The 26,717-nt window shown below is 48.4% G+C and overlaps 1 protein-coding gene across 1 annotated transcript in view; it reads left to right on the forward strand.

Moving 5' to 3' along the window:
* Positions 1–4,323: 4,323 nt before the first annotated feature.
* Positions 4,324–26,717, forward strand: part of LOC121458892 (microtubule-associated protein 6-like) — a 61,939-nt gene continuing 39,545 nt past the window's right edge. Inside the window, exon 1 of the mRNA XM_041668254.1 lies at positions 4,324–6,395. Coding sequence (XP_041524188.1) covers positions 4,966–6,395 — 1,430 coding nt within the window. The 5' untranslated portion in view covers positions 4,324–4,965. The remainder of the gene's footprint in view (positions 6,396–26,717) is intronic.

The following is a 26,717-nucleotide window of genomic DNA, read 5'->3' on the forward strand; positions in this document are numbered from 1 at the left end:
AAATTTTTTATGATTTATTTATCTTTATTTTATGTGCATTGGTGTGAAGGTGTCAGATCCCCTGGAACTGGATTTTCAGACAGTTGTGAGCTGCCATGTGGGTGCTGGGAATTGAACCCGGGTCCTCTAGAAGAGCAGTCAGTGCTCTTAACCGCTGAGCCATTTCTCCAGCCCCCACACACATCTTTTTTTACGCCTTTAATCTCAGCACTTGGGAGGCAGAGGCAGGCGGATCTGTAAGTTCGAGGCCAGCCTGGTCTACAAGAGCCAGTTCCAGGACAGGCTCCAAAGCTACAGAGAAACCCTCAAAAAACTAAAACTAAAATTAAATAAAATAAACCCACAAGAAAAATATTCACGAATAGTGTTATAAGGAAAGACTCCAGCCAGTAAATGTGGAAGGAATAACGGAGTCAGAAAAATCACCATTGGACAAACACTTGTGGTAAGTGTGCTAGGGAAAACACATCATTCGTTAAAATTAACAGATGAGAATATCACGAGTGACAGAAGGGTCACGGTCTTGCTTAGTGTAATATTTGGACATGATAAAGAACGACAGAATGCTTAGAAATCTGAGAAAATATGTCTTCAAAATGTTCTCATGTGGTCTCTCTCATTCTGTTAAAAGAAGACATGTTTACTGTGTCTCTTAGCCTGTTTGGGGTTGTATCAGAACACCATAGACCTGGAGCAGAAACAACATGTGTTCCCAGCTCCAGGGCCTGGGAAACACAAGATCAAAGCGTTGATAGAAGTGGTGTCTGGTGAGGGCCCATTTCCTGCTTTACAGATGTTGCAAACATGAAACTCCAGCCTCCTCCTCTTCTTATTAGGGAATTTATCTGGGGGTGGGGGTGGGTATCTGTCCTCATGACCTCATCTATATTCCCCCAAAGCTAGTCCCTTGGTGTTAGGGCTTTAGCAGCATATGTGTTTGGTGGACACATACGTTCAGTCTATGATAACCTATAGCAGCAACCAGTGAAGAAAAGTGTGTGTGTGTGTGTGTGTGTATGTGTGTGTGTTTATGTACATGTGTGTATGAGTCTGTGGTTTCTAGCTTCTAATATATAACCTAATATTCTAATATTCATTTATTCTATGATTCTGGAATGATGTCATTTTATTGCTTTGAGATTCTAGGACTCCAAATAAATGGTTTTTTATCCTAAAATGCTATCATTCTTTTATTCGGATTTCAGAATTCAAAGATGCCCTTATCCTGCTTTCTTTTATTCCTATGTCTGATCTCACGGCAGCCTCCTCAGAAGTCCTATGAGTCCTCCAAGGCCTACATTGCTCCATCACTGAAGGCTTGTGACTGCGCCCCATGGTCCCCTGGTTGGTAGTGGAAGAAGGAAAAAGCCCAGCATTTCATGATAAAGTGTGAAGCCGGGTAGGCACCTTTGATGTAGCAGGGAAGGTCTACCCTCCAGGATATTGTAAGAACTGATTATTGGGTGTCAAATATGATCCTGCTCTTGAGTTGACGTATGCTCTTTCCCTTTAATCTGTTGTGGGCAGAATTATATCCACACATTTCTTCTATGAAACCAGTGCTCAGTTCTAGAATGAAGACTACCAATGATTAGATTTTTACATGTATTTATTTATTTTGAGCGTGCATGTGTGTGCATGAATGTGCCATAGCATGTGTGTGCATGAATGTGCCATAGCATGTGTGTGCATGAATGTGCCATAGCATGTGTGTGCATGAATGTGCCATAGCATGTGTGTGGAGTTGGAGCACAACCTCTAGAACAGATCCCTCACCAGATAAGCTGTACCTGGGCAAACTGGAGTAAGAGAAAAATGCTCAGTATAGTATGCTGCAGAGACTTTGCAAATTAAAGCAACAATGAAACCAAAATACAGACAGCCCAAATACCAGCAAGGAGTGGGAAGACAGGAGCTCTCATTTGTTAATACTGAGAACTCAACACTGATACAACCACAGTGAAAGACAGTTTCCTTTGTTACAAAACTAACCATCCTTGGACTGTGTGCTCACAATCCCACTCCTTGATAATCACCCAAAGGTGTTCAAAGCTTTTGTCAATAGAAAAACATACACACTGTTTTAGCAGCTTTTTAAAAAAATAATTCTACAAACATTGAAGCAATCAGCATGCCATTCATTAGGTGAATGGATCGATAAACTATGATATATATGTCCATATAAAGAAATATTACTTAGTCCAGAAAAAAATGAGATACCAAGCCATGGAAATATAAGAAGGGGCCTTAGGGCTTATTACTGAGTCTGTCTCCTCCTTAAGGGCTAATCCAGTGGGACAGGTTAGGGGACCACTAGTAAGAAAGTATGTTCACCTTACCACAATGTGTTCCTTCCTCCTGGACTTCTGACCTCTTAGTGCAGTTCCCTTGCTGTGCAAGCGTGAGGACATGACTTCAAATCCTGTGCAGCGAAGTAAAATCAGGATGTGGACCGGTGAGCACCTGACCGCCCCCCCCCCCCCCCCCCCCGCACTGTGAGGGGCGGAGCCAGGAGAACTGCAGGGGTTTGCTGGTCGATCAGCCTAGCTCCAGTTCAGTGAGAAGCCTTGTCTCAAGAGAAAAAGGTAGAGGTTGACAGAGCAGGACAGCCAATGTCCTCTCCTGGACGTGTACGTACGTATCACATACATACACACATTAACTTAATTAAAAGTAAAGAAACAAGCCAGGCAGTGGTGGCACACGCCTTTAATCCCAGCACTCAGGAGGCAGAGGCAGGCGGATTTTTTGGTTTGAGGCCAAACCAAATAAATAAATAAAAAGTAAAGAAATCACAGAAATTTTTAGATTTTTTTTTTTTGAGACAGGGTTTCTCTGTTGTTTTGGAGGTCTTGTAGACCAGGCTGGCCTCGAACTCACAGAGATCTGCCTGCCTCCGCCTCCCGAGTGCTGGGATTTAAGGCGTGCGCCACCACTAACCCGGCTAGAAAATTATTTTTTTTTAAATGAGGAAGCAAAGGCAAAGGGTCTCCTGGAGCAGGCTTCAGAGTCGCTTATCTGGAAGACTCTGCCTGCGGGACTCCTGGGCGGGCCTTTTGAATATTAACAGTGGCCGCTGAAAGAGCCGCTGTCATATGCCAGGGGCTGCCGCTAATTATCTCCAGTGAACGGTATCATTTTAGTTTTCACAATAACTTCGCAAGTTCAGAGTAGATACCCTCGTTCTGAGACAACATTAGGGTCAAAAGGTTCCAGGATTTGTTTCTGGCCTTGCAGCCAGAAGTCCCAAAGCCAGGATGCGAACCCCTGAATAGCTGATTGGACTGCTCACAGGCTTCTGCTGGGAGCGCTAGATCCCCTCATGAAACCTGAGGCACCTATTACCTCCTCCCTTCCTCTCCATGTGGCTGCAGCCAGAGACAACCCAAGCCACAAAGAGAATATCAGAGCCAAACTAGATCCGTTAGACCCCCATGTCTGATGAACACAACAGAGAATCCCTTTAGGGAAGGTCTTGCTCTTTCCCGGGGAACTCTCTGCCACCCCACCGCCCCCTCCTTAGGCCCCATTCCAGAATCTTCTTTCCTCATCCTCTGCCCCCCCCCCCCCCCCGTGCAGTCTCTGGGCTGAAGAAGGATGAGTCTTTCTCTGAGAGGGTAGAGAGCACAGTTTCCTGAGGATTGTGCAGCCAGGACACACCTAGACCTGCATCTCCCGATCTCAAACACCTGGGGGAAGCCCTGCGTATAGACGGGGGTGGTATAGGTCAGGAGCCAGCAGCACTGAGCGTAAGTACTGCCTGGTGACTGGCCACTAACAGCAGCTTCCTTTTTAAAAGTATCTGCTCAGGGCCTGCAGAGATAGCTGTGTGGTTAAAAAACTATAATGCTCCAGAGGACCCAAGCTGGATCCCAGCACCCGCACAGGCCTGGGATGGAAGTTCCTAAGAGTAACTCTAACCGGACTCCCCTGGCCCTCTGATCTCAACAGGCTCCCATACCCACAGACACAAGCACATAATTAAAAGTAAAATTAAAAAAAATTTAAAACGAACAAAAGCATCTATTCTGAGACAGACATTTCATTGGGAGGGAGTTCTTATACGTTTTAATGTAATATTCTCACTCTTTCAGTGGTCGGGCTTATTTTTACCAAAGAGGAGACTCGGATCCAGGATGAGACGCCAGCAACCCAAGGACAGCAAGTCCTCAGGAGCTTGGGACTTGAACCTACCAAGGACCCAGTTCTGTCGTTGCCTAGGAACAGAGGAGGGAGGAGCTGCTGGAGAGAAGGGAGGAGGGGACAGGGAGAGGGCAACCTCTCAGCAGCGCGCGCTGACGACAGCAGGTGATTTTTTTCTGCAGCGCGCACACTCTCAGCATCTTTTCTTGATCACCCCCCACCCCTTGCAGAAAAGGGTGGGGCCGCCTCTCTGCAGCAGAGACGGCGGCGGCGGCTGCGGCATCACCAGGGGTATCGAGACGGCAGAGGCAGCTGGGCTCTCTGCTCTGTCTGGGTTGGAGGTGACCGCTGCCTAGCCCTACTAGGCGGCCCACTTGAACCAGACATAAAGGAGACATGAGCCTGTTTGCGGATCCTGCCCAGTCCTCTCTCTGCGCCATGGCTTAAGCCCACAGCCTCCCTGCCAAGCATCTCCTCACTCGGCCGGGGTCTCCACGACACCGTAGCCGCAGGGAGGGCGCGCCCAGACGCTCTAGGCCTGGATTCTGGAACGCCGAGCCTCGCTCACATCTGTCGCCGGCTACAGCAGGTTCTCTGCCGAAGGCGTTTGCAGCCGGTAATCGAGGGACTTTGCGGACTTTATTTCAGCAGTACATCGTCCCTGGGTGCTCTTTGAGGGAGGAGGAAGAGGCAAACGACTGCTAAGGGGAGGAAGCATTGGGAACCACATTGGCGGGTCTGGGTTGGGGTTAAAGGGAGACTGGAGGTTTGATTTAGGACGACTAAAAGAGAGAGACGACCGGTTTTGCACCTAGCATCATCATGGCGTGGCCGTGCATCACAAGGGCCTGCTGCATTGCCCGCTTCTGGAACCAGCTGGACAAGGCGGACATTGCAGTGCCGTTGGTTTTCACCAAGTACTCGGAGGCCACCGAGCATCCAGGAGCCCCGCCACAGCCTCTAGCGCCGCTGCAGTCAGCGATAGCGCCCCCCTCGCGCGCTGTCGCCATAGAGACGCAGCCGGCCCAGGGCGAGTCGGATGTAGTTGCCCGGGCAACAGGGCCAGCGCCCGGGCCCAGCGGCGACCGCGAGACTGCAACCGCCCACGGCCGGAGCGGGCTGGGTCTGGGCGCGGCCTCTGGCTCCACTTCCGGCTCAGGCCCCGCGGATTCGGTGATGCGACAGGACTACCGCGCTTGGAAAGTGCAGCGGCCAGAACCCAGCTGCCGGCCGCGCAGCGAGTACCAGCCCTCCGACGCGCCCTTCGAGCGCGAGACCCAGTACCAGAAGGACTTTCGCGCCTGGCCACTGCCCCGCCGCGGGGACCACCCCTGGATCCCCAAGCCGGTGCAGATCCCTTCGACATCGCAACCTTCCCAGTCTATTCTTGGGGTACCCAAGCGTCGGCCGCAGAGTCAAGAGCGCGGGGCCATGCAGACCTCTGCCGAAGCCCGGGACCCGGAAGGCGCTGGAGGAGCCGGGGTGCCGGCGGCGGGAAAAGCGTCCGGTATAGACCAGCGCGACACACGCAGAAAGGCTGGGCCCGCGTGGATGGTGACTCGCAACGAAGGGCATGAGGAGTCGCCTCTGCCCCCGGCCCAGTCCCTGACCCAGGAGGGCGGCCCTGCAGCTGGAAAGGCCTCTGGTGCAGACCCCCGCGATACACGCAGGAGGGCCGGGCCCTCGTGGATGGTGACTCGCACTGAAGGGCATGAGGAGTCGCCTCTGCCCCCGGCCCAGTCCCTGACCCAGGAGGGCGGCCCTGCGGCTGGAAAGGCCTCTGGTGCAGACACCCGCGATACACGCAGGAAGGCGGGACCGGCTTGGATGGTGACTCGCACCGAAGGGCACGATGAGTCGCCTCTGCCCCCGGCCCAGTCCCTGACCCAGGAGGGCGGCCCTGCAGCTGGAAAGGCCTCTGGTGCAGACCCCCGTGACACACGCAGGAGGGCCGGGCCCGCGTGGATGGTGACTCGCACCGAAGGGCACGATGAGTCGCCTCTGCCCCCGGCCCAGTCCCTGACCCAGGAGGGCGGCCCTGCTGCTGGAAAGGCCTCTGGTGCAGACGAGCGCGACACCAGGAGGAAGGCGGGACCGGCCTGGATGGTGCGTCGCTCTGAGGGGCACGAGCAGACACCCGCTGCCCATGCCCAAGCCTCAGGGCCCGAAGGTGGCAAAGGGCGCGCCGTCGCAGATGCCCTGAATAGGCAAATCCGGGAGGAGGTGACGAGTACAGTGAGCAGCTCCTACAGGTGAGACAGGGGCAGCAGGTGATGCTGGTCACCCTCATCCCCCTCGCTAGGACTACCCAGGGTTCACTTCCCCCACTGAAAGCCTTGCATTCAGACCACGCCCTCTCCCTAGCCACGACATTCCAGAACGCTCACTACTCAGACTTCCCTGCCCCACCCTGTAGGCTGGTCCTTAACATTTTCCACCCTGGTCTTCCCAGCTCGGTTTTTTTTTTTTTTTTTTTTTTTGTGCCACCCCTAGACCACACTGGCCTCCCTGCTGCCTAGTTCGGCACCCCACCTGCCCCACAGAGACCTTGTCAGTTTCCTCCCAGCTGAAGTGTGCTTTCCTCCTGGCCCACCCAATTCACCTGCTACCTCAGCCTGGATCCTGCTCTCCCAACCCCCCCCAACTCCCCCAACCCCCCCCCCCCCGCGCGCGCCCCAGTTGGCTTTCCAGTTCTTCCCAAGCAATCCTTTCTCCTTCCTAGTCCATTTCTTTCTTTTGGCCTCTTATTCGCTCCCTCTCCCGGTCCCTTGCTGACACTCAAGCGCCACACCCTTTTGGAGATTTCCCCACACGATCCTTACAAATGACTCTCCTCAACCACTGGTACTTTGAAGGCATTTTTCTCTGGCGTCTTTAGTAGCTTTGACACATTGGGGCAGTTTCTTAACCTTCCTGGACCTCAAGATCTTATCTGTAAGATGTAATCAATAATAGTTATCTCAGGACCGTCCACACCAGGACCTTTTCTGTAGTTTTGAGTGTTGACAATATGCCAAATATTGTGCTGGCCGTTTGGGAGGATGGAAAGAGGTGACTCATGAGGACCGGCCATGCCTGGGACACAGCGGTGGTTTTTTGTTTCCATTGTAATCTCATACACGATGCCTTCTTACTCTGGTTTCTGATCCCTAGATCTCCAGCCCTCTTCCCTGTGGAGGCAGCTTTTTCCCTGTGTTTAGTAGATGCGTTTCTTGTCCTCTCTGGCACATACACATTCCTTGTAAATGAATGAGTTCAAGAATGGAAATGTTCCCCGTTTTACACACACACACGCGCACGTGCACACACACACATACATTTCTAGAATTCTGTGCTGCAGACTCAGTCTTCCAACCTACCTTCTCACCCTTTATCCATCCATTGAATGTTTAGCTTTCAATCCTTCCTTTGTGTTTCAACCAGCATCACTTAGCTGGTAGATCCTGGTTGACTTGAACGTCTAACGTCAAACTTGGGGTTCTGGGGAAGCAGGTGTGCGTGGCGAGTGAGTGAGCTAGTGGCGTCCAGACATAGCTCTTCATGGGGCCCTTCATCAGCCACATTCAGTTAGGTGCCTTTCCCCTGCAGGTGTGGGGGAGGGCTGTTGAGATAGTGTCTTCCACCAACACTGTATGTGGCCTCAGGTCAGAACGATAGTCTTCCTCAGCCAATGTGGCAAGCACCTCTTCACACATCAGAAGACCGGGAGGTGTAGAAACTCTCTTGTTAAGGCAAAAATCAGACCCCTGCCTCAGAATTCCATGTCTTCGTGAGTTCTGTTCCCCTGCCCCCTAGCTCTCTGGGTTAACTGGTATCACAGCCATACTGGTCTCCCAGAAGGGGTACATCACTTCCTTCTAAAGCTCTGGTTCAGCAAGGGAGAAGCTCCTTTTTCTTGAACAGCCACAGGGAAGTGGGGTTTTCACAATAATGTTTATACTAGAAATGGATGATCAAAGGAGAGAAGGGAACAAACAAGCCGGGGCATTAAAGAAACTCACAAAGAAAGACATGCCTTTTTGGTTCTGCCATGGTTTTCTCGCTCACAAGTCCTGGTTCGTTACCTGAGAAGCCTGTGGGTAGCCTGACATCGGATTCCAGCCCCTTTCATCTTCCTGCTTCCATTCTGCCCTGCCTGGCGGATGGAACTTTACCCACCACCCGCGAGGATCTTCCTCCTTCTGACCTTCGTAGAGATCATGCCAACTCAAGGTTCCCACACTGCCTCGGGTGATCCCGTTCCGCTCAGGTTGAACTGGCTGGAGTTGTTCTGTTTGTGGACGCTGGGTCAGACAGTCGAAAGTGAGCTTGGATGTTAGTCTGCGCCTTTGTTCCGTAGAGCAGTCTTCCCCACAGCAGTACCTCACCTGTAGTAGGCATGCCCTGCTCCATGTTTCCAATTACACAAATACTGGATGGTCAGACAGAGTAGCGGGCACTGTTGATGCCGGTGAGAATGACGGCTTTTACCAGCTACCGGAAGTCTAGCGAGATCACTCTTTCTGTAAAATATATACATACATGTGACTCTGTAAAATACATACATCTGACTTTGTGGCCATTGATGCCCTTTTGCTGTATTTTGAAACATGAAGAAAACGAGTCTTGCTAAAAGACATTTCTTTAATGAACAATTTGAATTTATGACAAATTAGTTGTGGAATTTACTTTGTGGCTGTCCTTGTTCCAGAAGAAATATTAATCAATTCTAGAGGAATGGACTTTGGGTGAAAGTAGCTATGAAGAAGTAATACATTCTATAAATTAACACATATATGCTGTAGAGAAAAAAATGTTTGGGATGTATGGGCCTATTTGGAACGTTGATTTTTTTTTTTACCTTGCCTATTGTCTGACATTCTTTTTCTCGCTATGATTCTGGATAGTTCCTTAATTTAAGTGTGTTCCACGACTACTGTAGAGGGGCCTAATGTCACCATAGAAACCGAATTAGGCTCCACGTCAATGACAATTTGATTTCTAAAACCTTTTCTTCTGCCGCTCCCCATAAATCACGGTGTGTTTACGCCATGGCAGCTGGTTCCTCTCCTGGGCTTTAAAAGTGACATCCATCACTTGACAGCAAAGCTAGCAGTTTGCTTAGTAAAGAGAAAAGGACGTAGGATCCATCATCTTCTCCTCTGGTCTGTAATGGACATTTGATGTGCAGAATCGTATATATGCTAAGTAACAGTCAGTGAGTAACATCTGCTACCCTGGATAGTTCTCTGGTTTTGAGACGTTGTCCTTCCTGTTTGGCAGCCCAGCTGAGTCATAACCCATCATACCAACCCGGGATTTTCACACTCAAGTGGTGTCTGAGGTATCTTTGTCATTATTCATAATCGTGCAGTTGATAAAATTTTAACATATGCCTTTTACATAGATGAAACTATAAAACTGAGAACCATGTCGTAAAGGCGGATTTTTATTGGGACGCCATTTGTGACATTCGACCCAGCATCTTCAATTAGGAAATAAGTCAGTCATAAGCAGGGGATTAAGATCCCTCTCCTAGTCAGCCCCATTGCCCTGGCTGTCAGCTAATGGGAATGGATGGGGTAGCAGGTGCTCCCTGTAGAAATGCTAATGACAAACCCTTCCTAGATGAAATCGGCGGAGACCCTGGGAGGTGGAAATAATAAAACAGAGGCAAAACACTTGAAAAAATGAGCGCAATAACAGGAACTCAGAAAGAAAAAGAGCCTTTGGTGCCTGCCTTCCAGCCCCGCATGAGGGTTGGAGAAGGCCCATCTGACTTGGCTTTCTCCCTATTCACCAACTACACACATCCCTAATTTTCTACTTCCCAAGTCATAGCAATGCCTCAAGACAGCCTGAGATATTGACTCTTCAGCACCTTCCGCAGTCCTGCCTTTTAGAAGATTCCTTCCTTTTGACTCAGAATGTACTCTGTAAACTCTTCTGTCTTTGCTTACATGAATGTGCTTGCCCCCATCCCCCAGCCCGTGAGGACTCAAAGAGAAGGGCTTTGCTTTGTCGTGTTCGTGAGCGTCACGGTCTAATCTGTGCCTGGATTTGCTGATCGTACGGGATTTGGGGGGCTTAGGGAAATGTTTATGCACCTACATTTTGATAAATTCCCTGCAGTTTCACATGGTTGAACTTAGAGCATGAGATGACCTCCAAGCCCTGCTATACATCAGCCAGGGTGTGGGGTGCGGGGTACCAATGAGCACGCTTTAATCCTACATAAGGAAGGAGATTGTGTCTCCTTTAACTGGAATAAAGCCTGAATCATGCAAAGTTACACTAGAAGGCAATGTCACCCGGGAAAGGCCAGCGGGACACACAGGCCTCTCTGCCCAAGCCTTCGCCTGGGGCAAGCGCCTCAACCTTGCTGCACAGATGCTGATGCAGGGCCTGGAGAGAGGCTCAGCTAGTAAAGTGATCACTGGGCAAGCAGAGAGCCTGAGTTCAGATCCCCAGAATCCACATAAAATGTCAGATGGGGCAGCATGTCTCTGCAACCCCAGCCCTGGAGCAAACAGCTGCAGATGCCCAGAGTGTAACAGCCAGCCAGCCTAGCTGGATTCATGAGTTCTAGGCTCAGGGAGGGACCTGTGTCAAAAATAAGGCAAGACCAAGGAAAACACGTGATATCAACCCCTGGCCTCCACATGCCCACACATGGGAACACATACATTTTTTTTTTAATGCTGATGTATATGTGTCCCACTCAGAAACTCTGATGCAGTTCATGCAGGGTATGGCCTTGCATCTGAACATCCAGCCGATAACATAACAGCCTCTTCCTAATTCGGGGCTCTCAGACTTCAGGCTGTGGAAGAACTGCCTAGAGAATTTCCCAAGCCCCAGATTCCTGGGCCATGTCCTCAGACATTCTACCGGGCAAGTTTAAACTGGAGCCCCCAGATCTATTCCTGTTGCTAAGTTAGACTTAAGGCTTTCTTTGGCAAAACACTACTGTTTTTAAGGGGATGAGTTGCCCTTATGCAAGCATGGTTTTTTTTGTTTTTTGGGTTTTTTTTTTTTTTTTTTTGGATTTTCGAGACAGGGTTTCTCCGTAGCTTTTGGTTCCTGTCCTGGAACTAGCTCTTGTAGACCAGGCTGGCCTCAAACTCACAGAGATCCACCTGCCTCTGCCTCTCAAGTGCTGGGATTAAAGGCGTGCGCCACCACCGCCCCGCATAAGCCACCACCACCCGGCGTAAGCCACCACCGCCCGGCGTAAGCATGTTTTTTTATTCAAGTCTGTTGCATCTTTGCCTACATAATTTTTCTCCATAAGATCTTATATAGATACGTAATCTTACATGTAGTTTTTAAAAGTTTTATATTATCCTTTTACAGTTTAGTCTGTAGTAACCTCATTGGATTTTTTTATTTTTTAAAATTGTTTTTATTAAGCTATATATTTTTCTCTGCTCCCTTCCCTTCCTTCCCCCCTCCCCTTCTACCGTCTCCCATAGTCCCCATGCTCCCAATTTACTCAGATCTTGTCTTTTTTTGCTTCCCTTGTAGATTAGATCCATGTATGTCTCTCTTAGGGTCCTCTTTGTTGTCTAGGTTCTCTGGGATGTAAATTATAGGCTTTTTTTTTCTTTATGTCTGTCTAAAAACCACTTCTGAGTGAGTACATATTATATTTGTCTTTCTGGTTCTGAGTTACCTCACTCAATATAATGTTTTCTAGATCCATCTATTGCTTGCAAATTTCAAGATGTCATTTTTTCTGCTGTGTAGTACTCCATTGTGTAAATGTACCACATTTTCCTTATCTATCCTTTAGTCAAGGGGCATTTAGGTTGTTTCCAGGTTCTGTCTATGACAAGGCTTTTATGAACATAGTTGAGCACGTGTCCTTGTGGTACCTCATTGGATTTTTTTATTCATTTGTAAAACGACTTAGGAATCAAATTCCCTAGGACTGGAGATTGGTGTAGCTGGAGAGATGGCTTAGCAGAGCAATTGCTGCTCTTGCAATGGACCTGAATCCCCAGCACCCATATTTGGCAACTCCTAAGTACCTGTAATCCAGCTCCAGGTGATCTGACATGCATATGTTTGGAGACATGCACACATGTATGCATTAATAAAAATAAAACAAACCTTTAAAAAAAAGCTTTCCCCTTCCCCTCACATGTGTGTCCCATACTCTTCATAAGACTTGCCTTCCCCTTAATAGACAATGTCTTTCCTCTAGCATGGAAGCATCCCATATACTTGGGTGTCATTTCTGGACCCCTTGTTCTGTTCCATCAGCCTGAGCTAATGCCACACTCTCATTTGCTCTTATTTTTCTCTACCCTTTATTTATTGTTCCTTTTGTGAGGAGCACAGTGGCTACATTTGCTAATGTATCATTGGTCGGACACATTTATTTCTCTAAGTTCATCTTGTGTTCCATAACCTTATCACATGGTGATTAGTTTGTCTTCTAGGGGATGATTTTATATTTCTAGCAAGTGGTAATCTGTTGTCATGCTTCCAACATGTACGTGTCTTGCTTGTGTTGTGTTTTGTATTCGTTAGAATGTCTGGTGTTGTTTTGAGTGGCCTGGGATAATAGCTGTCTGTCCGGGGACACGGGACTGCTTCTGAAATTTTATCGTAGAAGAATCCCAGCACTCGGGAGGCAGAGGCAGGCGGATCTCTGTGAGTTCGAGGCCAGCCTGGTCTACAAGAGCTAGTTCCAGTACAGGAACCAAAAGCTACGGAGAAACCCTGTCTCGAAAAATCCAAAAAAAAAAAAAAAAAAAAAAAGATGAAGTCTGCTCTGTTTTTCAGAGACCAGGTTAGGACACTTACTTCTCTTTCACCTACTCAAGTGGGTGGTCGTTTGATCCTGTTGATATCAACTGATGTCTGCTTTTACTTTTTAATGTTAATAGATTTCTTCCTGATACTAAGGCTTATTTATTGTCCTGGGATAAACCCTGCTTAGATAAAAGAAATGATTTTATTATGCTGAGCGTGACTTGCTGTTTTTAAATTAAAATATACTAGCATGTGTATTTGTAAGTGAAATTGGTCTGACATTTTCAATTTTTTCTGTACTGGATTCATGTAGTATTGGGGTGAGGTTATAAGATTAGCTGAATAGACTCCCCTCTTTTAAGTTGTTTGGAATAAGTTGTGTAAAAGGGTGTTTCTTCAGTATTGAATCAACTTTGGACATGCTTTTTTCGTGAATATATTTTACTACAGTTTAGATATCTTCAAAGCAGGCTTTTTCTTATTTCTTCTTGAGCCAGTTCCAGAAGTTCATATTGATATTTTCTGGTTTCTGATTTTGAATTTTATTGACATAAACTTGATAATCGCATTCTTTCAAATTTTTAAATATCTCTATTTGCCTGTAGCTTTATCTTTTTCATACCTAATATTAATTTGTGCCTTCTCTCCTTTTTCAAAGTTAGTCTTTGTTTGTTTGGTTGGTTTTTGAGACTGGGTTTCTCTATGTAAGAGTCCTGGCTGTCTTGGAACTCGCTCTTGTAGGCCAGGCTGGCTTCAAACTTACAGAGATCCACCTGCCTCTGCCTCCCAAGTGCTGGGATTAAAGGCGTGTGCCACCACCACCCAGCCAAGGCTAATCTTATTGAGATTAATTTTGCTTCTTTGTCTTCCCAAAGAATGAAATTTGGTTCTGTTGAAGAACACCCAGCAGAAATAGAACTGTCACTTCTGTGATGGGCCTTGACCTGTCAGAGGTTTCCGGACCACTGAAAGTACAGACTTTGTGTATGTTGGTTTTTCCCTCCATTTGGCGTTCCTCTTCCCAGGCCTCATTAGCGAGTTTGTTTTTAAGTCACCAAATGCTTGTGTCTACCGTGTCAGGGCCTGAACTAAGTCCTGGGATGATGAAGCGGCCCTGGCTTGCAAGCACTTGTGTTTAGTAGACAGAAACGTACGTGCTGTGCAATTCCTGTGCTGGTCGGGTAGGGCAGAGTGTGAGTTGTGTGCTAAGTGGGGAATGCTCGAGGAGGGACCAAGACAGGCTCAGGCCAGCTCCTTTATCCTATAAATGAAGGGAATCAGGTGGGAATTTTAGGAAAGGTGACTTTGCCAGAGGTGGGAGCGATGAACTTGAAGTATAAGTCTGAGACCACCAGGGGCAAGGGAAAAAAAAGAACTGTCCAGATGAGAGATGATAAGACCTTCAGCAAGGTAGGCACGCGTGTTGACGGTACAGGATAAGGTACCAATAGGCAGGCTGTGCCTAGGATGTTCCCTTGATGCCTGCTCCGTATGGCGGGGAAACACCGAGCCACTGAGTGAGCTGAACAGAGCAGTTTGGACAAGTTGAGTTGGCAATGTCTTCAGAAGGTTTACAAAGAGAGTCTCAGTAGAAAATGAAAACGGAAATACTGCTGGCACAATCACGTTATAGCATTTGTTCCTTTGCCCTATTACTCAACAGCTCCTTCCTTAGATCTCGCCTAACAGAAATGAGCACAGGAGGTGTGTGCAAGAATGCATGTAGCATCCTCGCTGGAGAAACGAGCACAGTGCAAGTGTGTAAGAGCCCGCAGGTGATGGAGAGCATTATAGCAGGGTCGAGTGGGGAGGACAGCACTTCCCTCAAGATGCCCCACTCTAATAGCTGGAGCCTGTGGGTACATAGGCAAAGGCGACTATGTAGGTAGATCTTGCGATGGGGAGAATAGCCTGGATAACCCCAGAGGACTGGGTCTGAGCACAGAAGAGAAACAGGAAGACAGTGTCAGAGAGATGCAGGCTCATGGTCTTGCTGCCTGTTTTTAGGTTGAAAGACTGGAAAGAGTGTGCCTTGAAGCTGGGGAAAGGGGGAAATGTGGGCTGCCCCGCACAGACCCCAGCAAGACCTGTTAATCGATGACTGAACAGCAGAGCTTCCTCCATAAGTTTGTGTGGGTTCTCTTCCCTCCTCCTTTTCCTCTCTCTCTCCCTGTGTGCACACTAGGCAAGCACTCTACCATTGAGCTACATCATCAGCTCTATTTTTTTCAGACCAGGTCTCAGTAAATCACCCCAGTTGGCCTTGAACTCACTGAAGAAGGCCTTCGCTTGTGATCTTCCATCCTGCCTCGGCTTCCTAAGGAGCTGGGATTACAGGTCCCTTCCTCCAGGCCCTGCCTTGTGTTCCGACCATTCCGTTCTGGCAGTTTGTTGTGGCTGCTATAGGAGACTGATACACAGAGATTTTCGTCTCGGCATTGAGACATTTTCAGTGTCCTTTTCATGAAGGGCTGCCTTTTGCTTTTGCAGTGCAGGGCATTTGGCAACACCCCGGCCCTATTCATGGCCTCTACCCACGTCATGCCAGAGGTATTTCCCATCCTTCCCTGCCCTGGTTGTAGCAATAAAAGTATCTCCATAAAACACCCCCCGTGGCAGCAAGGATTTATTCCTAACTGAGAACCGTTGCTAAGTAGCAGTGAAAAAGCCCATGACACACTCTGATTTAGATAGATCACAGGCATAATGGTGAGTGGGAGAAAATAAACACACCTGCATTTACTGCATGCCCCCTTTATATGGCATTCCCACACAAGCGGGAATCTCTGATGGTGGTTGGAGTAGCGATGCTTTCAGTGAGGCTGAGGAATGTCTTCTGCATGCGTGAGAATGGCATTGGCCTACATGAGTCAGTGGTTAGGACATGTAGACTTCTAGGGTGTGTGTGTGTGTGTGTGTGTGTGTGTGTATTAACCAAAAAAAGTATCCAGATGAAGATAAAGTTTGATGCTTAGGAGAAAGAGAAAGAACAGAAAAAGAAAAATTTGGACAACATCAACCTGTTGGTGAGAACCAAGCCCAGAGATGTTAGTCTGGGTGGGGGAGGGGAAGAGAAGAGAAGAGAAGAGTCGAGGAGGAAGAGGAATGGAGGAGAGAGAGAGAGAAGAGATGAGAGGAGAAGAGAAGAGAGGAGAGAAGGACGCTGAGACCAGAGTTCGGTGTCCACCCATCTCCAGGGGTGGGGTGGGGTGGGTCAGTGAGTGACAGGCTGCTGGTTTCCATGCTTGCCTTCCCAACTCAGGAGAGCCAGGCCGGTCGCTTACTGTCCCTGCCTCCTAGCTTCCCCCACACTGGAAAACACATTGAGTAGCCGTAGTAAATAACGGCTCTCACGTATTCCACACCAACGTGTAATTATTCACACATGAATGGAAGGCATTCTGCAGGATCAAGCCCAATGTGGGGTGGAAACTGTGCCCAGACCTCAGGCCACAAAACCCTCAAGAGCCGGGGAAAACACTACCTCATTCACTCTGCTGTGCTCCGTGGTCACCGTCCATTTCCTAGCGGTGACTTCACAGCATCGGCCCGCTTGGTGGCATTGCCTGCAGTGTATTTTCTCAAGCCTCCTACCAAGGCTTTCTCGCAATTAAATCACAGCAATTAAAAGAAAGACAGAGCGAAAACGGTGAGAGGGCAGAGGCAGCACGGTGCTTCCGTCGCATTGCTGAGTGCTTGCTCACTCGGCCACTTGCTCTTGTGTCTTTAATTAGGGGCGTGTGCACATGCATGTGTGCATGTGTGCACATGTGCTGTGCTTGTGCCAAAGGACAACCTTGGATATCACAGGTGAGGCCCAGCTTTGAGACAGGGTCTCTCTTACTGGCACCTGGAGACTGCTAATCAGGTTGGCATAGCTCGCCAGAAAACTTTTTTTAAAGATTTTATTTATTTATTATATATACAGTGTTCCGCCAGCACGTATCCCTGCAGGCCAGAAGAGGGCACCAGATCTCATCACAGATGGTTGTGAGTCACCATATGGGTGCTAGGAACTGAACTCAGGTTCTCTGAAAGAACAACCAGTGCTCTTAACCTCTGAGCCATCTCTCCAGCCCTCGCCAGAAAACTTTTAAGAATCCTCCTGCCTCAGCCTCTCCGGCACGTGTTGTGTACCTGGCATGCCATGGGCTTGCTGCACAATGAACTCAAGCCCTCACACTAGTGCGTCTCTCTGACTGAGTTATAGTTGTCTTCCCAGCTTCTATTTAGGATTCTCTAGGGTGTAGCCTGGCTGGCCCCTAACTCACGGAGACTCATTTGCCTTTGTGTCCTGAGTTAGCCAGACTAACATCGCCATATAAGGATGTAGAGTCAGGGAAGGATGGAAACTGAGTTCTCATACCCGTCAGTGGTCAGACAGGCCGAGGAATTCACTTCTCATTCAGAACATTCCCGACAGGAGCCCTGTCTGAATCGTGTAGCTCCTCCATCAGGTCACTTCTGTCACCCAGCCCTCCAGTTCCACACACTGTTCTAGAAAGGGCTGATCTCCCTCCCCTAAATCCATACGGTCACCCTCCATCAACACTATCTGTGTGTTTGGGTAGAGGGGTCTCCCCACTTCTTGTCCTAACCTCTCTGTGGACCCTTCACTTTGGCTTGAGGTCACTGCTTTCCAGGATCCGGCTTAGCTAGTGTTTCCAGCCTCTCTGCTTCCTGCTCCCACGCCTGATGCTTCCCCCTCCCAGGTGGGGGGTCTCAGCTCTGGTTGAACATTGAAATCACAGGGACACAGCAGGTGCTCTGACCAAATCCCATCCTGAGCTGAGTCAGGAGCCCCACACTTAGGTAGTGTGCAATTTCACTCCGTTTTTCCTCTTTCTAAATCCCTGGCCTGTGGGGCTTTTAGTTATGAAAGAGGCTTATGCTGTAAAAAGCAGGGAATTAGGTTGGATTTATGTCTTAATTCCGTGATAGTAATGCAGGGAGATTAATAGTTTTATTCCAAATTCAATGAGGCCATCTTAAAAGCTTGAAAGGCTGGGACACTGGGTCTCTCTGTTCGTGGCAACAAGCGCATGACCCCGTTAGAGGGGACCGCTGTCACGAAGAGAGTGACGTGAACTCATTATCTGAGTTGCCGGCAGGCCACCATGAAGGTGACCATTATCAGGGACGAGAGCTGTACAGGAGCCCTGCAGGGCTGGGTGATTCCACTGGAAGGCTGGAGGCAGAAGAGTGGCTTGCACCCAGGCCATGTCCTGGCGTTTAGAGAAGGGGTTGGCGACCATCACAACCCGAGGGGTGTCCTGGCGTTTAGAGCAGGGGTTGGTGACCACCACAACCCGAGGGGTGTCCTGGCGTTTAGAGCAGGGGTTGGCGACCATCACAACCTGAGGGGTGTCCTGGCGTTTAGAGCAGGGGTTGGTGACCACCACAACCCGAGGGGTGTCCTGGCGTTTAGAGCAGGGGTTGGCGACCACCACAACCTGAGTTTGAACCCTGTACTTTAGCTTAAAGTCTATGTGGCCTTGGGAAGGTCACAGTAACACAGTAGAGACCACAGAGTCATGGTGACTCTGGCAAAGTTAACGTTTGTATAACAACCACAGCCAGTGCTAGCTGCTTTCCTTGTTATTGTTTTGACAGAGTGGAACAGAGTAGGTGAGGAGGAAGTGGTCGTTTATCCTTGGCGGTGTGGAGAAGTTACACAGAGACCTGTCTGTGGGAGTGCTTGGTCTAGTGAGGGGCACGCATGGCAGGAAAATTACAGGAGCGACGCGTTGAGGAATGCCAGGAAGTGAGATAAGCCTGGTCATGACCACTTCCTGGAGAAGTTTGCCTGTGTGGAGTTAGGATGCAGAAGCTAGCTTCACGTGGAAGGAAGGGACCAGGAGGAAGCCATCTGGCAGGGAGCTGTGGGGGCAGGCGGTCATTTAAGGGCACACACATCCTTACCCCCACATCCAGTTCCTCTCTAGCTTTGGGGCCTTGGGTTCCGTTGCTGTCTGACTTGTTAACTGTAAGACGTTGGAGATGTGACGTAACCTCTTTCCTTATTGGTAACACAGAACCAGGGACACCAGGGACACCGGCTTGTCAGTTGTTGACAGACCTGACATTCCCTCAGGTCCGCATCTCTCTTTCCTGCCTTCCTTATCACTGCTCTCCCAGCACCTAGCCTGGTGCTTAGTAGTTTTTTGTTTTGTTTTGTTTTGCTTTTTCAAGATAGGGTTTCTCTATGTAGCCTTGGATGTTCTAGAACTCACTCTGTAGACCAGGTTGGCCTCAAACTCACAGAGAACTGCCTGCCTCTGCCTTCCGAGTGCTGGGATTAAAGGCGTGTGCCACCACCACCCAGCCCTTAGGTAAATTCTTAATAGACTATTTTTGAGACAGAGACTTGCAATGCAGTCAAGGTTGGCCCCAAATTCTCAGTCCTTCCAAGCTGGAAATATAGGCATGTGTCACCATGTGCTTGCTGCTAGAATTTTAAATTTTTTTATTGTTTAATTATGTGAACAAATGTGTGTGTAGAGGAAGGAGGAATCTGTGTGTGTGTGAGTTCAGAAGCCTGTGGAGGCCACAACAGGGCATCGGATCCCCTGGCACTGGAGTTGCAGGTGGGTGCTGGGAACTGAACTCAGGAGCTCTGCAGGAATGCTGAGGCACCTCGCAGCCCTCGGCTGGACCACTAGTTAAACACGTGAACGGGTGATGTGCGCAGCACTTAGCGTGGGGTGCAGCCTACAGTAAGCAGTAAATGCGCCCCATCTTCATCGCTTGCTGTTACCCGGGCTTGAGTGCCACTTGGCTTTTCTGTCTGAGCAAGTTCTGGGTTTCTGGGAAAGATCGTGGGATGCTCGGGTAAGATTCTCTGTGGGCGTCCACCAGTCATCTGAGTCACTGATTGACTCATGCTTTGTCTTTGCAAATATAAATTAAACGGGGAGGTGAGGCCCTTGCTATTCTGTGTTCATGAAAACATTGCAAACCTAAAAGAGAAAATATAAAATCCGAGTCTTAATGACATAAATTAGAAATGAATGATTGTTAGCAAGCTTAAATTTACAGCAGTTTCTGTCGTTAGTAAAGCTTTATGTTCTAATTGATTCTTCATGTTTATCATTAGTATATAGTAATTAGGCATTAAATGGATTTCTTTATGACATTTTCCTGCATTAGCTAATGCATTTTGACCCTGTTCTCTTCCCATTACCTCTCTTGTCCTTCCCACCTGTACTGGTCCCCTTCCTCCTCCCAGCTAGTCAGGCTTTTAACTCCCTCGGGGCCACCAATCGGAGTGTGGCTAAAAATCCACTCTTTTCATTAATAGTCCTGTATTGCTTAAGATTGTACTCAATCATCAACATTATTATGGGGTTTTTAATTTTGACAACACTATTTTGGGGGAATTTATTTTCTGTCTCTTTGTGGAAAGACTGATTTTATTCTTATTTATGTGCCTGTGTGGCCTGTGGAGCTGGAAGGTGTCGGAGCCCCTGTAGCTAGAGGGACAGGCAAATGGGAGCCACTAATGTGGTGCTGGGAACTGAGGGCTGGTTCTTGGGAAGGGCAGCAGGGGCTTTTACCTGCCAGGTATGGTGGCACAGGAGGCAGAGGCAGGCAGATCTCTGTGATCCTGAGATCCACCTGACCTATAGAGCTTCTTCCAAGCCAACCAGAGTTATATGGTGAGACCCTGTCTCAAAAAGAAGGAAAAGAAGAAAGAGAGGGAGGGAAGTAGGGAGGGAGGGAGGGAGGGAGGGAGGGAGGGAGGGAGGGAGGGAAAGAAAAGCTGGTTAGTGGTAGCACACGCCTTTAATCCCAGCACTCAGGAGGAAGATACAGGGGGATCTCTGTGAGTTCAAAGCCAGCCTGGTCTACAGAGCTAGTTCCAGGACAGCCAGGACTAAGTAGAGAAACCCTGTCTCAAACAAACAAACAAATAAATAGGAAGAAAGGAGGGGAGGAAGGAAGGAGGGTGGGAAAGGTCTTTAGGGAAATAACATGGGCTGAGCTAGTTCCAGGACAGGCTCCAAAGCTACAGAGAAACCCTGTCTCAAAAAAAAAAAAAAAAGGAAAGTTCTGAAGAAAAGGTGAGGATCACAAGAAAATTAGTATATAGTCTTCCTCTCCTCAAGATTTCAGTCACTTGTGGTTAGTGTTGGCCCAAAAGCATTAAACAGAAAATTCTACCCTCCTATTTGTCTCTGGATGTTATCAGACTGATCGTGCATATTTATGAAAACGTGAGGGACTCTAGGCACTATCAGGTCATCCCTAACATGTGTCCTCCCCGCTGAGCCTACAGGATTCCTTCTCCATATCTTGGGCTTTCTAAGAGACTGTTGTCCACATGGGGGGACTCCCCGACTCCTCCACCCTGTTGAACTGAAGGAAACAAGACTATCTTAGTTTTGGTATCTTGATCTGACGCCCATAGAATTTCTAAACTAAAAGAGGCAAGAATACAATAAATAAGAGGAGAATCAGAAAAATAAAGTCTGAATTTGATGTTAGAGGGATTGGGGTGGGGGTGGGAGTTGGCGCAGATCCAGTGACCAGCTGCTCTGACCAAAGGCTCTAAAATCAAACAAATCTCTAAAAACAAACAAATGTATCCATCAGCTAGCCCAGAATAAACCAGCAGCTGTGAACCAAAACAAAGGGGAGGCCCAGGCTTGGAAAATCTCCCCAATGTCTGCCCAGCAGACCACAGGGCAGTTGGGAAAAAGGAGTCTATGCTGGTGCCTGGCTTCAATCCAGAGGATGCCTTCTGTCAAAGTGGATCGTCCCTGGGGCCCCACACTGGATGCCAAAGCTGTCAGCACACAACACAGCTGTCACCAGAGGGGAATAAAAGATGGGGCATTCCGAGACAAATATTAAATGGTCATAGCCTAGGAACAAAGATACGGGTTTCCTTGGATAGTGTCTTTCACCATAAAAATGGTTATGTGAGCTTTAGTCACAAAGAAAAAGAAATTGATTGATCAGTGTATTGACCAAACACATGGATGGGGACGGACCACAGGTGAGGGCTACCACCAAGCAGATAAAACTAAACTGTAGGTTCAGATGTTACTGACTTTAGAAGACAGTAGTCTGTCTTACCAAACAATCCAAAGGGTCTTAGGTCACAGAAGTGAGCCATGAATATATTAAGGGGACCGAAGATAGCCCAAGACAATAGGATCTGGATTTGTAACACTCCAACTCCCTACAATCACGAAGTTCCGGTTAGCTGATCAGGTCTGGAGTGTCCTTAGCACAGGCGTGGCTTTTTCTGGAAACGTCTGTTCATAGAAAACTGAGCTTCAAAGTGATATAGTGACCTGAAATAGGGCAATAGCCAGAGACCCCATGTGACCCACAAATGTGGGGACAGTGAGAATGACCTGCAGGGAAGCCAGGACGCCTTCATCTCAACTGGAGTCCTGACCACTTGCCTTGGTCCTCCAGTTCTGCAGGGCTCAGTGGGAGCAGCCATTGTAGGACTTGGTGGGGGTGACAGCCATTCTGAGATGGGGGGGGGGGGTCTAATTTCTGGGGGGCAAAACCAGAACAAACCAGGCTCAGACAGAGCCTTCTTGGCCACCATGCATTTTCCCTAGGGTACTGAAAGTATTCATTTAGGGTTGGCTGAGTTTAATCCCTGAGACCCACAAGATACATGAGGACTAACTCTGGCGCCCACATGCAAGCTGCGGCACATACACACCTCTCCTCCCACCCTAAATAAATACAATGTTAAATTTTTTTTAAACTTTTTAAAATGTAAGTTAGCTTTTTAAAAATTACTGGTGTATATTCTTTGTATAAAATTGGGTTTCGCCAGGTTTTCATCCATGGTTACAACACTTACATTCTGTAGATTGTACACCATTGTATCACACGGCTCTGAAATGTATTAACCTTTCTCCTAGTGACTGGATGCTTCACTTAGATGTAGCTTTTCAATCACAGTTACTTCAAAACTAGCTTCCGTCTCCTCCATCCTCACTCCCTTTAAAGCCACTGCTCAGGTCCTCTGTCAGTCTGGTGATCAGAGGGATCTTATAAGGACCTCCCTGCCCTCTGTTTATAGATGTGACATCCGAGGCTGGCAAGCTGCATTTGTGACTTGACCCGGGCCACAGAGAGATAAATTCAGAGTAGGAAATGGATTTGTTGGAATTTCAACAAATCCTCTAAGCTCTTGGGCCTCTGGGCCTAAGCCCTGGTCTCTCCCTGGGCAGCCTCTATAGGGCTTTGCTTGTTGCACGAGAACGTTCCATCCCAGACGGATGAATATCTGGGATTGGATATTTTTCTATTATTTTAAATGTTTGTGTTTGGGGCTGGTGAGAGATGGTGCAGTAGTTAAGGGTTCAATTTCCAGCACCTGTATCCGGTCACAAACACATGTCACTCCAGCTCCAGGGGATCTGCACCTCTGGGATCCATGTATTCACCTGTACACAGACATGTAGTTAAACGTAAGATGAATCTGGAACATCATTTATGGCAAGTGAGAAGGCGGGAACTGTATCTTTTTCAGCGTAGCATTAGAACTTTGCATTTACACAAAGGAACCTGTGATAACTGTAGCTCTGCATGGCCTGCCATTCCCTCTTACCGTTCTGTCTGAGAAAAGCAACACCTTTGGGAATGGTTTGATAATTGGTCTTAAGTTCTAACCCCAAAGTGAACAATATCTAGGATAGCAGGCTTTGTTTAAGCTTGTTGGCCAAGTCTTTCAACAAATTCAACAGATACTTAGAACCTCACACTGCCTGAGACACTGAATTAATCCACTATTTGCTAGAGTTTGTCCTTATGTGGCTTCTAACTCAGTCTAGGGGCCAGGTCAAGGGACTAGCAGGGAGTTACAGAAGAGAATTTCTCAAAAGAAGCCCCGGGCCACACAAGACCACATGTCATCGTCACCAGGGTTGTCGGGCAGTAGCAGGAGTGGGTCCAAGAGCCGGGCAGAGCTTCTGCTTTGGTCCCTAGGATGGGACAGGTGAGCGGAATTAGTGGGCCAGGGAGCTATGGGGCAGGAGATGGCGGCTCAGCTGTAAGACTCTAATGAAGAAGGTCCTTGGATAGGCATGGACGAGTGGGTTTGCACACAAAAGGCAAACTCACAGAAGGTAATTACTATCTCTCTGAGTGTGGGTGTGGCCTGTTGACCTAGGGTCAGTGTCTCAGTTAGGCTTACTATTGCTTCAATGAAACACCTTGACCAAAAGCAACTTGAGGAGGAAAGGGTTTTTTTGACTTACATATCCTAAACCACAGTCCTTTGAAGGAACCCAAGGTAGGAACTCAAACTGGCTGGGAACCTGGAGGCCACAGAGGGGTGCTCCTTGCTGGCTTGCTCCTCATGGCTTGCACAGCCTGCTTTCTTATAGAACCCAGGACCACCTGCCCAGGGATAGAACCACCCACAATGGGCTGTGCTCATCAATCACCAATTAAGAAAATGCCTTGTAGGTTTGCCTACAGCCCCATCTTCTGGAGGCATTTTCCCTCCTCCCAGATGTCCATAGCTTGTGTCCAGCACAGCAAGGTCCCAGAAGCCAAAACATCAGATGAGACAGCCGTTTAACTCTAGTGTGTAGGGTGACAGCTATACATGACAGAAGAGACTCATGCTCCGGTGTCAGAGGAGATCCCTTACTTGTTCTGACTCAGGCTTAATGGAGGAATAGTGGCTTCTGAGCAGGGCGGGTGAGGGGAGGAGCCCAGCGGCCACCATTCACTGGCAAGCTGCCCTCCCTTCTAGGGCAAGTTAAAGAGACCCCCTGAACAGGATTCATTCCGTGTCTGGCCCAAGGCTGGGGCAGATCAGCAACAAAGTGTTTCTCTCAATATACATCATCATTGGGCCTGTACCAGGATCACCTGGTTAAACAGCCACCACCACCACCCCCAACCAGAATCCACCCGACCCTGACGGCAGGAGCCTGCGCTTTAACAAGTCCCTCATTCCCACGCTGGGTGATTGTTAGTGTGGGAGCCTTCGACCAGTCCCGAGAGAGCAATGCTAGCAGCCTTCCAGAATGAACTTAAAGAGCGAGATTCCACACAGCCACGGAGATTTATTTTGTGTACTTAATACCCTCACCGTGCTGGTGTTATACACACAGGAGATCCTGTGTAGGCTGCCTCCCTCTGGCAGTCTGCTGAGCTCAGCATTAGTCACACCCTTCCTAACGCCTCTCAGGCCAGCTGTGCAGGGAGTCTAATGTTACAGATGTTCTGATACCACCCAAAGGCATGAAGCCAAGCAACCAAGCCCTCAGACTCTGAGGACGTTCCAGTCACAACTCAACCGTGGATGCAGCTGTGTGATACAAATTCCTTATTTAGCCTTAAATGTTTCTATTTTTACCTCAGAGTTTTAAAAATACGAGCTGACAGACTAAATGAAAGCGATTTGGGCTACTTAGAGGGAAAATACATGGATAAAAATAACTGAACACACGTGAAGCCCTGTGGAGTTAAGGAATGGGGTCCTCTTCTCTCTGGTGCTGTGAGTCGTGGTGACTGAGGGGCTGGATTCTAACAATGACCAAGCATCCTGGCGCCACTTGTGCCTTCGTGTCGTGGTTATCAGCCCTCACAGCGCAGCTAGGAGCGTCTGTTTCCTATTTTACTGCAGAACAGTGAAGCTAAGTCATGGTCTGTCCCTTCCCTGAGACACCGTTTGAATACTTCCTGGAAGATAAATTTTAGCCAGTCTCGAGGCTCCTTTACATCCATCCAAGTCACCCCCAAGAGGCCACCCAGCATCAGGGAGACGTGAGAGCCTCCACCTCTACTTACCTCCCAGTCTGGCTACCCCTACAGCACTCTGAGAAACTCCCATTTTATGAACTGAGAGCCATTCTTCCCCGACCTTCCCTGGAAGAGCCTCAGACGTCTGACTGAACAGCCCACATCCAGCTGCCTGCTTCACTCTGCATTTTTCTTCCCGCCTGCTTAAAATTAAACAGCAATTATTATTCTGGTAATTACCTCATTAGGAATTTGGTGTGAGGAACTTCAATGAGATAATAATGCCTTTATAGTTCAAAATTACGAATGACAAAGCCAATTTTAATGTTCTAAGCACTCATTAAGAGAAGGTTTCCTGTACAGTGTTTTTAAAAGTGTTGACATGTTTCTTGATCAATACACGCATCTCTGACGAGCCCACGCTATTCTTATCTGGAGACTTCCAAGGAAGTTGGAGGTTCTGGAGGGAAAGACTGACAGCCTGAGGGGACGCAGAGCCCCGTCACCTCCCAGCAGAGGAGTACAGTGCCCCGGGCAGGGCTTCCCCAACCGGAAAAGCATGCACATCCACAGACCAGCGCTCAGGAGGTTAGAGCAGCAGCGTTGAGAGTGTGGGGCCACCTGGGCTGAGATGTTGAGACACTGTCTCAAAAACAACACAAACAAGACGCGGGAAAGATGCTAGGCCAAGATGGAACTGCGTATCCAGGCCATGGCTCCCCAGAGTCAGCACCTCTGAGTCCTTTCTCCTGAAACCAGGTTGGAAGCCCCTGGAGGCCGGCTTTGTGCTGTTCCGCCTTCCCTGGTTCCAATCACTCGGGCCCCTGACTGTAGCAGGTCCAGCTGCCCACACTCAGGCTGCTCGGGCTGCCATGTTACCTACTTTCCTACCTTCCAGTGGCTCCGCCCACCGTCATGGCTGTGACAAGCCCCACAATGCCTCCGGTTTGTGGAAAAATTATGTCACCAATCACCAAGATTGAACTTGTGGTTTTCTTGGCTTTTTTTTTTTTTGCTATTGTCCCACTTCCCTAAGTAGAATAAACCTCCCATGTGCTCTTAGTACAGTTGCACACTTCCTGTGTCCTTGCACAGTTGCA

The sequence above is a fragment of the Microtus oregoni genome, unplaced genomic scaffold (genome assembly GCF_018167655.1).
Source record: "Microtus oregoni isolate MIOR12 unplaced genomic scaffold, Mior012 000018F_ref0000195, whole genome shotgun sequence".
NCBI classification, from domain to species: domain Eukaryota; kingdom Metazoa; phylum Chordata; class Mammalia; order Rodentia; family Cricetidae; genus Microtus; species Microtus oregoni.